The following is a 13,134-nucleotide window of genomic DNA, read 5'->3' as shown; positions in this document are numbered from 1 at the left end:
CAGCAACACTCCCCATCCAACCTGACAAAGGCTTGAGAGGATCTGCAGAGAAGAATGGGAGAAACTCCCCAAATACAGGTGTGCCAAGCTTGTAGCATCATACCCAAGAAGACTTGATTCTGTAACTGCTGCCAAAGGTGCTTCAACAAAGTACTGAGTCAAGGGTCTGAATACTTATGTACATTTTTTTAATTAATTTTTTTATAAATCAGCCAAAATTTCTATAAACCTGTTTATGCTTTGTCATTATGTGTAGATTGATGGGGAAAATAAGCAATTTAATCCCTTTTTAGAATAAGCCTGTAACGTAACAAAATGTGAAAAAGTCAAGGGGTCTGAATACTTTCCGAAGGCACTGTACAAGCTCAGACACAGGCAAATACGCTTACATTCTCTCTCTCTCTCTCACACACACACACGGACACACACGGACACCCACACGTACAACACCTCCCACCACCCTCTCATTCTCTCACCCTGTCCTCTCCCAGAGTCTCCTGCAGACTAAGGCAGTTCTGCCCTGTGCCTTAACCCTCAGGTCAGTGGATTAGTATGATTTAATTAAGGACCCCAGGGGAACCAGCTCTCTCTGACTTCCCCACATCTGCCGGCTTTCCGTGTCAAAACGCCACTAAATTACACAGCCAGCGTCATAATTGACGCTAATTTGCAGCCGTTTATTTTTTGGCAGCTCGACAGGGGAATGGCAGAAAAAAGGCCAAGACGTGGAGGGAAATGTGTGAAGTTTGACCCACCTGCTATCTGCAAATTACCCAGCTCCGGCTCTATAGCTCCAGCAGGCTAGCAGAGGGAAAGAGAACGAGTCATCTCACTAGCACCTATGACCGGGTGAATAGTGATTACTGAGTGAGTCAAATTGTGTTCACGTTGGGATAAATGCTCTACTTTTTTGGTCAGGTATAGTTTTTGAAAAGTGGATCAACTTCTCAGAGAGCCTCATGCTGGCTGGGCCTGGCCTATAGGCACATGGAGCAGCTTCTCAGAGAGCCTCATGCTGGCTGGGCCTGGCCTATAGGCACATGGAGCAGCTTCTCAGAGAGCCTCATGCTGGCTGGGCCTGGCCTATAGGCACATGGAGCAGCTTCCAGAGAGCCTCATGCTGGCTGGGCCTGGCCTATAGGCACATGGAGCAGCTTCTCAGAGAGCCTCATGCTGGCTGGGCCTGGCCTATAGGCACTTGGAGCAGCAGTTGGTTTGATTTGAATGAACTCCACATTGAAACATTCAATCTTCCACTCCTACACCTTATTGTATCATTATTTTATTTGACAGATTCATACGTTTCTTATCATAATTTACTTTTCGATGCAAAGGGTTTTCCTTTCCATAAAGAAACAATAACCCAAAAGCTCTTAGTTCACAGAATTAAAATCAGAATCAGAATTGGAAAATGTCATCGCCAGTATGTTGTTTAAGGTAAGGGCTTAAAACAATGCATCTGCAGGGACCTCTGCCTATATGAAATTTCAGCACCTGGACAGCTCCATGTAAGGATTGAAGCAGAAATAGAATTACTTCTATGAGCTTTCCCTGCTGGCTGTGGGTCTCCCAGCTTGGTGTAAAAGGGGGTATTTACGCCTGGAGTGACATGAACTGAGAGAACAGTATCTACTTAGTGGCAATTGTATAGAACAGCACCTAAGTGGTCATTAGGCTACCTTAACATTCCCCTTGTTTTCTGTGCTGCATGCTGGAAACATGTAGTTGTTGTGCTTGAAGAATGGGAAATTACATGTAGGCCTAAACATATTGTTTAATAAAACGCAGGCAACAATAGAGGATATTGTCCATTATTTATTTATTTGCAAGTACTAATAAGTATCATTAACGTGTTATACAGCCTGATTGTAGTTATTTTGATAAATAGGTCCTATAATAGAAATACATTTTTGCATCAAACGTTTAATAGTTTCATTCTTTAGTTTCATTCTGTCTTCCAATCTGGGGTGGGGACTGGGGAGGATGGAGGATGGAGGATGGATGGGGTATCCTAGTAGGAACACTTCAATCCCGGACAACCGCAGAGGTGCAGCTGCGTGGTGCTGTGAAATGCGCCGAACAATTGGGAGCACTGTTCGCCGTCTTCTCGCCTTTCTTAGACATTTGCATAGCCCGTTCTGCTTGATTGACTACCATAACCGGTCCAGGGGAACCTCTTTTGTCCGCTAATCACCCGAGGATGGCGGGGGTTGAGCTGGGTGACTGAGGCTCGGAGCTCAGGGCTCAGGTGATGGACTCGGCAGATTCCCTTAGCGGAATGAACATTGAAACTTAGAGGGGGGAAAACTCACAAATGCCGCCGCTTCCATGGAGTCCCATTGGGGCGTTTTCAAACACTCCTAGAACCCCACCCCCCCTCCTAGACTTGATCCGGACACTTCAGATTGTTAGAGTGGGGAGTTCTCCCTTACCTCTGATTTCAAACCGTTACTGACTCCATAAAGGCTTATAATGCAATAAAGGCTAATGCAGCAGCGTGTTTCGACATGCTTTACTTCAATCACATCCACGATAATTGTGGAATGAAAGAAAACGAACTTTTCTGAACTGTAGGTGTAATTCAAATGCAGAAGAGAGAGAGAGACAACGACGACAATAAACACGACATTTTAAAAGACAATTTCAGAAAGATTAGCCGTGAAATCGTGGTAGGCCTATAATAGTTTGATCATTTAGAGAGAGGCCTCTTGTAAAATCAAATAGAAGGCAACAGTCAGTCATTCTTCCACCAGGGAGAGCTACGCGCTGAGAATCTTAATTATGCCCAGTCCCCCTGCCGCACTGTTCAATGGCTCTGAGGACCGACTGAGACCGGTCACGGTGATTACCGGTCCCCGGGGGATTTTGTGGCTTTCGTCGGTAATTGATAGTTAGAAGTTGTTCTAATTGAATATAAAGTCATGATGGCATAGGTCTAGCGCTCTTTGCTTTCCGTCACTGGCTGACTGCGTTGGAGCATTTTGTGGGGGGAAGTAAAGAGAGAGAAAGAAAGAGATTTAAATCATTTAAAGGTTATGAATGGTAATATGCTTTCATTGACATTCACAATTTCAAAAAAAACATTATTGGAATGAAACTAGAACCTAGTCATGAATTGTCGAGTTCTGTGTAAAAGAATGATTTTGGAATTTGCAAATAGCTTCGTGAAATTGCAAGACGTGTATACAGCTATTGTCAACGTGATGAACTTTAGTACATGCCTATCAGAAATATATAATTATCGAAATGATTATTTCATGAGTCAGTGGATGCAGCCTAACATCAAAATAAAAGCAAGAAAGATGACACGTCTATAAAAATGGTCAATTTTAAACTGTAACTAACGTTTTTATTTCCTGAATACTCAAAGTGTTGCCATCTTTCTCTAGTTGAATTTCTTTCCATGCATCGCATTTCAAGCTGTCGGCTGTGCTCGGACAGAGTGTGAGGGTTTTTGTGTGGTCCCGTGGATTGTCCCCAATAGTTGCCCCGCTATGCCAATGAGGGTTCCCGGTCTCCCTTGCACCTGCGTCGCATCTCGCTGCCTTCAGGAATTCGCTGAGGCCTGTAATCTGCTTTGTGAAGCCAATGAGAGAACGGTTGACTGAGTGAAACTTTCCAACCGCAAGCACCACACACACACACACACACACACACACACACACACACACACACACACACACACACACACACACACACACACACACACACACACACACACACACACACAGAGGGCCCCGTTCAATGCATGGGGAGCGCTCCAAGACCAGGCCCAGCCAAATTCCAGCAGAGCTGCTCACAATCACCTCTACCCTGGCTTCACAAGAGCGGAAGACCCGCTGCAGACGGCGGGCCAACTAGAAAACCAAAAAAATCACTAACATTACATAGAGCTATCCAAAAATGTTCCCATAAAATGTTCGCATTAAAATACTTCTGTTTAACTTTTGTCTGTCAGTGTTGCTTGAATAATGGTATCTGGCTATATCAGTCAGTCAAGCCGACGATAAAGAAAATGAATATTGACCGAAGCTTTATGTTCGGGCTTTAGTGATATTATATAATGAAATTTAATAGATTGTCAACTGACAATATGCAAACCCGAGTTGATGTCCAATATTCATGCCCATACGTGCCCATACATGCCCATACGTCTTGTTGGGTCTCATTGGCCGAGATTATTTTGGAATGCGCCCATTAAGTGAATAGCGTTCAAATCAGTGATATGGTCTGTATCTAAACTACCTAAATGTTGTTATCAAATGTTTCCCAAGTCTTTATCAGTTTTCTTTCACATTTAGAGGATTGTATTTAGGGTGGAAAAAAGCGCGCGCGCGCACACACACGAACATACACACACACACACATACACACACGGCACAAAACGTCGACTCTTGGAAGGGGCGTAGGATTAAGAGGCTGAAAAATTGTTAAACATGTCAACGTGTAATTGCACGATAAGGCCCTCGCGAGGAATTTATTGGCCCGGTTGCTATTTCTATTCCGCGCTAATCTGGTTTCAGCACATTCGGTTTTTGCAATCTGTCTCCATAATCTCCTGTGACAGAAAGGCAACCAATGGCAGCGAAGAGGTTTTTAGGAGCGAAAAGAAAATATGCGGAGGCGTGATAAAGTGATGCTAATTATCCACATTTAGGACACCGAGTGCAAGAGATCGGGGGTTTACTGGATGGCAAATACTAACGCGCGTTGGAGGCTTCCTGGTGCTGAATGTATCGGTGTCTACAAGATAAGAATACCTCGTGGTGGGGAGATTTAATGGTCAGGGGCCTCCGCTGCCTCTCTCTCTCACACACACACACACACTTTTCACAAAGAATGGGGTAATTATTGTGGGTGAAATTTTGCAGAACGTTTATTTTGGATTTGGAAACGGTCCATGGACTTGCTCCAGTCTTTATGCGTCTCTACTTTAGATACACGATAAGACTCAAATCAAATGTAGTGGGGATTCCATTGTGTGTAGTAGGGTAGGTTAGAACAACATTTAAATCGATACATGTCATTTGTATCTGATGATGCTTTTAGAAACGCATTTTACCTCTATTACGTTAAAGATTGGATTCCAGAGAACAACTCTTAAACAAATGTTGAGGATAAATAGTGTGATGGCCTTTGGTAATTGAATAGAACAGTGGTCTATAGACTATTATTTGAATTTAGACTAGGGCTGGTTTAATATTTCTTAAGTATGTTTTGTCAGAGTAACAATCCAGTTTGTACACCATATATAGGAATCCAATCTAAAATATCACTTTATAAGAAGTGGGATGTAGGATACACTAAAATAGTTTATACACACTTTTAGATTTTCCAACTCTCAGCCATCATTTTGAATGAACAGCTCGGTATTGACCGTAAGGCCAAGGCCAAATGTTACGGATATATGTCTGGCTATTGAACTGTTATTAGCCTATAGAGCACTGACGTGAATGGACTGAAGCGTGAAGGTCCAGATCTGATAATATAAACGATAAAAGGCGATCTGAAATACTTTCTTTGATAACTTGCCCACATTTCTATATTGTATTTTGTTTGGGACCTGTGCGACTTGCTTCGTGGCTGGCGAAGCTTGGGGTATCGGACTGACGTCATGGTTCCGGACTTCCGGTGCGCAATTGTGAGAGTCTTTGACTTGCCTCTGACCCCGGGGTTAGTTCTTCTGATCGTCTAATCCTTGTCTACCTTACACAAAACCCTCTCCACTACTCCGCTCAGTAACGCTAATCCCCCATGACGACCAAACAGGCACTGTGCGATGGTGTCTTGACTGCACACTGATTCAATCATCAACTTCAGTCATGTGTTTGCAAAATGAAATAAAAGGAGTACGCCCGGAGTAAATGAAGATATACACACCGATTATTGATCAGTTACTCCGCTCTAATCGACTGTTAACTTGTTATGTCTATCCCCTTAAAACTTCACACTTCATTGCCGAGGTAGGCCTATAGGCCAAGATATGCCAACCACGTCTCCAGGCAGATTTAGCTGAAGCTGAAAGGATTTTTTCCACGTGCGCCTTTACAGCGTCTCTGGTATACACGCTGAGGGCAGTGAGCAAGGATAAATTGAGAATGTTAATTAAATGACCAATGAATAATTGTATATTCTTTGTATCTGCATCCATTCACATTTCATTGAATTTGGATTCATTTGGGATCAAGCCTTGCGTCCAAGATCCCCGTGTCTAAAGAAAGCATCATTGACAAAATAAGCATCTTTACTTCTCATTTGTAATCCTCTCACTTTTCAATGAATTTACTTTATTGGACCGCGAACAAAAATCATGGGGGAAACGAGTATCAAAGGTCAATATGACGCAAGTCTGAAAATTCTCTACCAACAAGATGTAAAAAGAATGCCATTGCAGATCGCACCTTCAGTTAATGATATTGGGCCTATGTTTCTCCAGCTTGGCGGACTGATTCTTCCAGTTTGTGTCTGTCATCTACATCAAAATTGCAACAAGTGCTGGAAAAGTTTGAATAACAACGCTTTCTGAAAGTTCAGTGTAAATGAATGAAATAAAATGAGAGCAGAGAATATTCCCTCATTTCGTTTATTCCCTCATTTGAATATTATAGTTTATGAGATTATTTTAGACCAATACAAGTGTTTTTGTACTTTCTTGAAAATAATAATTATGTCCATGAAAAGCAAAATCTTTACGCACATTACGAGATGTGGAAATGACTGAAATATTGTGAGTTAACTTATGAGTATAATGACAAACATGAAAAAGGGAATATGAAAAAATTATTCATAGTTATATTGCATGATCAACAAATAGCCAGAACGCACATGTCAAATCATCACAATTGGTCCACAATTAAGTTTACATTATTAGGCAAATTATATGGGATATTAGAAGAGCAAAAACAGACAGTCAAGTAACTTATTTTAAAAGGGGTGATTCTGTCATCAGTAGGCCTAACTAGTGTTGACCGATGGCGGGAGCGTCTTCCTGATGGTCAAGAAAGATGTGACCGGACAGAGAATCAAAAGAAGCCCGTTTAAAAAAAAGAAAATCAAAACATGAGTCGAACGAGACGAAGTTCCTCCCACGAGACATTAGCCAAGTCAACAGGTGTTGTGACTCGAGCCTGTCTTGTTCCCTTCCTCGCGACTACCACAACGTCGTCCTTTTCTTTAGGTACTAAAACGAAAGATATATGATATATTATTAAATTACATTCAAAGAGCATCTGATATATATTTTACAGCTATTTGATTAATCAGTCATATTAATAACAATAGCATAATGCTAGTAATGACATGCTAATAATAATGCTATGCTACATTATATGTATATATATAAACACTTTATGAGCATTAAAACGCTAGTGGGCCTATCGTATTCAGTAGACCAAACCAGTTATCACTTATCCGAGCATATTTATTCCAAAACATGCTGAATACTGAGATGATACATGATATTATCATTAAAGCTATTGCTGCTGCACTTCCAAATAAATTCATGTATAGGCCTATAACCCTGTCTGATGTCCTGTCTCGTGCTTAAACCGAGCACCAAACCGTCAAGGTTGTGTGACAAGTAATTACGTCCACCATTACTAATTCATCCTTATTTAAGCATATTTGCCATATGTAATCTACTCGATTTCAGTCACTTTTCAGTCAGTTTTAACCCGATTTTGGTTTAGACAGACAACCAATAGAGCCAGCATCTCATAGATTTTTTGTTATATAACTTGTTAATCTGCCATCAATTATATAAATATTAATTAGCCTTAACATTGTTAACTCATACTGTGTCAAGTACAAAACCTATATAATCCAAAGTAACGAAACTAACACGTTTTCCATAACCAGTGAAACATCTGGGAAATTTATTTAACTCATACTTCAACGCAAAATTGTTTTATTTCCTGGCAGAATTGCATTTAGTAAATTATTTACAGTTGCTTATCAATCTCATCTAGTATTTATTCACAATTTACATGATTTCTTTTTAAAACAACAAAAACAAATGGTTCAGATACAGCAACCCACGTGTTTACAAACAAGAGAAAACGTGAAATGAATGGAAATCTTGTAAACTTTTAAAAACATTTTCCACATTCATTCTAATCACACGGTTATCTCATTTAAATGTCCTTATTAACGGTTATGTTTCCACAGAAAATGTAAATACTTCACAACCTAAATCGTCTCAAAACTTGGCATCCCCATCAGTTAGAAAGCAAGTAAACCTAATGCGCAATTAGGCCTACTCGCGTTTCATAAACGTGGACAGACAATACCCCACTGAAAAAGTTCATTTTGTCTAATGTATTCTTATTGTTTTTTTAAATTAAGATATTCGCCTTCAATGTACAATAACCAATAGCCTGTACAAAAAAGATAGCAACATTCTAAAAGAGGTAAATATTTGGTTATGTGATTTTGTTGCGCTATCGCACAGTCATGTTTTTTTCTCTCTCTCTCTTTCTAAATATGTGTCAATGGAACAGTTCCGTTTACCCCTGTCGTGGAGCTCTGGTAGTGCTGCGGCAGCGCGTGAAGTCTACTTTGAACGGACGGGTCACCTGCAGCTTCCCCCGTCGGTAAATACATGCTTATCATGTCCCTCAAGTCCCCGGGACACGGGGCGCGCGAGTGAGTAGAGACGGGAGGGCTCACACTCGGTTCCGATTTCACCAGAGAGCCCAGCGTGCCCATCGACCCGGACGAGGCGACACCAGAGCTCTGGTGCTGCGTGTAGGTGATCCCGCCGTAGCCGGACGGAGAGGCGCTCATGTAGCCCTGAGAGTTCGAGATGGGGCTGTACTGGAGGGCTGACATGTCGTAGCGGTGCATGGGCTGGGGGTTGTGCGGGTGGTGGTGGTGTGAGTGGTGGTGGTGCCCGCTGCCGGGGTGCTGGCTGTAGGCGAGCTGAGCCTCCTGCATCATGGCCGCGGCCGCCGCAGCTGCAGCCACCTGCCCCGAGTACGCACCGTTCGCCCAGCCGTTCATGTGCGCGTAGCTGGCAGCAGACGCACCCCCGTGACCCCCGGGACTGTCTAACCTTTGTCCGACACCAGGGCTCATCCCTAGACCGACACCCCCACCCCCTGTCCCGGTGAGCAGCCCACCGGCCAAAGAGTATTTGTCCTTTTTTAACAGTGTCTTGGTCTTCCGTCTCGGTCTGTATTTATAATCCGGATGCTCCTTCATGTGCATAGCTCGTAGCCGTTTCGCCTCGTCGATGAAGGGTCTCTTCTCCGCCTCGGACATCACCTTCCACTCGGCGCCGAGTCGCTTGCTGATCTCGGAGTTGTGCATTTTGGGGTTCTCCTGAGCCATCTTCCGCCGCTGGCCCCGGGACCAAACCATGAAGGCGTTCATCGGTCTCTTTACGCGGTCTTGGTTGACTTTGTTCCCATTGTTTGATCCTCCCGTGTGCCCCGAATTCGTGTTCGTTTGGGGCACTGGGGAGTGTAGGTCAGTCTCCATCATCATACTATACATTCACCTGGCGTTAACTTTTTCAACCAATACACGGAAACATTCAGTCACGGCACCTCCACACTGCTGGCACACACCGTCACTTGCGCAAATCAACCCTCCCGGAAAAAAAGATACAAAAATGGAACGAAGAAATACAATCCAAAGTAAAAGGTACCTCGATAAACTTTTCCTTCCTTCTCTGTATTAGTCGTTTTCTTCTCTTGTTTTTTCCACTTCCAGCTCGATGAAAAGCGTCTCTTTGAGCTACTTTCTGTGCCTATAGTAGTAAAGTTACGGAGCTTACCCATATGATGCGCGTTGACAGCGACTAAATGAGGTGGTGGTGGCCAATGGGGCTTTAGGAAAGGCGTGATTTGCATGCAGTCTCGCGGTCAGGTGACATAGGAGGGCTAGAGCTACTCACCCGCAAGCAGTGGCTTACCTCCAACTCCCATAAGGGAACGTAAATAATAATAACCTACTTTGACAAGTTTGGTTATTTTAGAAAGATTATGGCTGTGATGATAATGCATAGGGAAAGGGACAGTTTTAGACCAAAATTCCCCCAAACAGATGCGCGCGGTCAACAGTGTGACCCCCCCCTTTCCAAAACAAAGCTTATGTCGAGAATGACATTGATTGGTTATACAAGAATGAATGTAGACTAGGTCTACATATGCATTTCATAGCCAGGTGATTACATCATTATAATTGGTAGCCTGTCTATCTATAGCCATGACATGGAACTAATCTTGAACTCGTTCTATTGAAAGATGCTGTTCTAAAGCAATTTGAATCATTTTGGAATCAGCACAATATTGAAATAAAATAGGATAATTCCCATTGCCCAGAAATTCCCAGGACAAGAAAAAGGCACTCTAAAATACGAGAAGATAAAAAATCAACACAACCCCTACTTGGAGAAATCAACACTACATCTATTTCTCTGTGATAATTTGCTTGGGGTATCTGCAAATAAGAGAAAGGCCTAGTCCCATTCTCAATAACAGCCTATTTGGAGCCACAGGTATTTTCCTGTTGTGCCGGTTGCTAAGAAACAGGTGACTGACGCCCAGAGCACGTGCCAGCCAAACCCCTTTTGTCTAAAAGCGGTGGAGGGGGGATTGCTACAATTGACATTGTGCTAGAACCACATGGGAGTCACCCATGATGAGAGAAAGCAATATAGTATTTCTCGTCGATGTACTATTCTGTGGGAGACATTTCTCCCCCTGCAATCTCTGGGCGTTTATAGGCCAAGCAGGGTAAATACAGATAAATTGCAACATGCAATTCTGAGTGACCTGCCTCATGGTTTTATCTAACATATGGCTTCAATAAACAAAACTAGACTTAAAACGCCATCACTTTACATGTCAGATATATTTTTATTATGCTAATTGATTTTTTTAATCGTTTTTTATTTATTTTTACAATACAAAGCCTGCACATACAAAATACACACAAACATCAACGACATCACACCTGCTCATACCCACCTGTTCTCAAACCTATTTCCTGTGCCTGCGCTACTCTCCGCCACATGTCCTCAAATTGCACCATTTTGTTCCTCTCCGTCGCCCACGCTCTTTCAATATTTAGATAATGAAGCTTATGATTTTTTCATTGCCTTAAAGATGGAGGATTGGTTATTTACAGTTTTTAAGAATACTTTAAAAAAAAGATAATTAACGAGAAGAGTGTTGTCCAACCCATGCGGTATCTCACTGCATCCTCATATCACATGTCTTGAAATATGCAGACAGGCGGATTAAAAGTAAATGTACGTTGTAATTTACATTGTAATTGTAGATTATGTCGATTCAAATTCAGCTAATTTCATTAAGGCTATATCATTTGTTTTTGTGTTTCCATAGCCCCATAGCAAAGTCTGTCTATAGTCTATTCAAAGGTTGGCAGTCCACCAAACCATTTCCACACCAATCAATTCATTAATGACAGAAAGAAACTCAACCAGTTATCTAATATTTTACACAAAAAATATGCTTGTGAATTGTATAACCTATTCAACGTAAAACATTAAAACAATTAATTATCTAAAATAGGTTTTTCGAACCAGACCTTGAGTGGTTATTCAGAAATGATTCACAAATTCACAAGGGCGAATGATTGCAAAACAAGTATAGAGTCCTATTGGCCAATACCTTGCTGTATTAATACGTTTTAATTATCGTTGCCAAACAGAGAAGGTCACAATTGACACCGAGTATGAAAGAACATCTTCAGGAGAAAGGCTCGGTTCTATAGTGGCAGAGCTTGATCGCCGTCTACTGGAGACTCAATTCGGCGGGTGCGCACATTCCATGAACGCGCGCCGTGGTGCTGAAAGACAGCGCTCGCAGAACTGAAGCAAACAGTAGTCTACCACACTGCACTCGCTCTCACACGCAGGCTACTTATAGGCCTGCAACAAACACACACCAAAAAGCAGGCTATTTAGTGAGTAATGAATGTTTTATTTTTTATTCACTGATACAGACCTATATGAAAAATAACGAAATACTAACTCAAATCGAAATACTCATTTTTATATTAAAGCCCTTGAAACACAGTGCCAGAGTCTTTAAATAATGAAAGACGATACGTTCAAAACATTATTCGTAATTTGACGAATTCTGTAACGCAGTTGATAGTGGCAGTATCTGCATTTTTACTTTCTAGATGTAGCTCAGGTTTACATGGGAAATTCATGATTTATCAAAGTGACAATTTTTCAGGTGCGATTCGTTGACTATTTGCTTATCCATCCCCGTGTCGAGCTGACATTCAGCATTGTAAGCTTGGGTAAATTACATGTTATCTAAGGAGATGTAAAATATACGTTGCAATGAATAGGCAGGCCTCCTTGCAACTGCCACGGCTATGGCAATTTGACACTGTCAATTCCATGTCTACCAATGACAAAAAATAGGTCGAATCAGGAATTAAATTTGAATTCACCTGACTGAATTGAAAATGGATTTGACCCAACCCTGCTACCATACATGATGCTTGCTGTCAGTACACTATCATAGACATAGTTAAAATAATATTTACACGCATCATTTACCTTATAGTAAGCAGACGCTTTTATCCAGAGCCATTAGGGTTAAGTACCTTGCTCAAGAGCACGTTTAGAGATTTTTCACCTAATCGCTCTGGGATTCGAACCAGCGACCTTTCGGTTACTGGTCCAACGCGCTTAACCGCTAGGCTACCTGCCGCCTTAAATGTGCTTCCCATTCAATGTGCTTTCCTGCAATTGTTACTGTAAACATTGAACAATCGATCAAAAAAACTAAAATAAAGTATACAAAATACAGATGCATTTTATGCCCAATGATTATTATTATGATTATGATTATTATGTTATTAATGGGCTATTTTTATTACGCTATTGTTATCATATTACTATGGCTTTCGAACACTTTTGAATAATGATTACATTTATGATTTCTGTGCTTTTTATCGATTCAAATGCAAATGAAAAGGTCATGCTAATTAATGTCTGTGTTCCTGCTCGGGCTGAAAACACATCAGTTTGGTAAATCAGTTTCAAAGTATTTTCCAAGTATTTCTCCAAAACCAAAGTCTGTTTTAAAAAAGTAAATGTCTTTGGCATCAACATTTGGAATTAGACTGAGTAGGAAAAATCCTCAT

General features: G+C 41.6%; 1 protein-coding gene and 1 long non-coding RNA gene across 2 annotated transcripts in view; both read right to left on the bottom strand.

Annotated features, from left to right (window-relative positions):
• Positions 1-13,134, bottom strand: part of LOC115196257 (uncharacterized) — a 36,706-nt gene that overhangs the window by 8,914 nt on the left and 14,658 nt on the right. The gene's annotated exons all lie outside the window — the stretch shown is intronic.
• Positions 5,881-9,969, bottom strand: sox1b (SRY-box transcription factor 1b). Its single transcript, XM_029756899.1, has 2 exons — positions 8,509-9,969; positions 5,881-7,180 (listed from the first exon to the last, which is right to left on the bottom strand). Exons 1-2 carry the CDS (start codon positions 9,493-9,495, stop codon positions 7,151-7,153), a joined length of 1,017 nt encoding a protein of 338 aa, XP_029612759.1. The 5' UTR covers positions 9,496-9,969; the 3' UTR covers positions 5,881-7,150.

The sequence above is a fragment of the Salmo trutta genome, chromosome 6, assembly GCF_901001165.1.
Source record: "Salmo trutta chromosome 6, fSalTru1.1, whole genome shotgun sequence".
Classification (NCBI taxonomy): Eukaryota; Metazoa; Chordata; class Actinopteri; order Salmoniformes; family Salmonidae; genus Salmo; species Salmo trutta.
The sequence above is the reverse complement of the archived record's forward strand: the minus strand, read 5'-3'. Positions and strand labels throughout refer to the sequence as shown.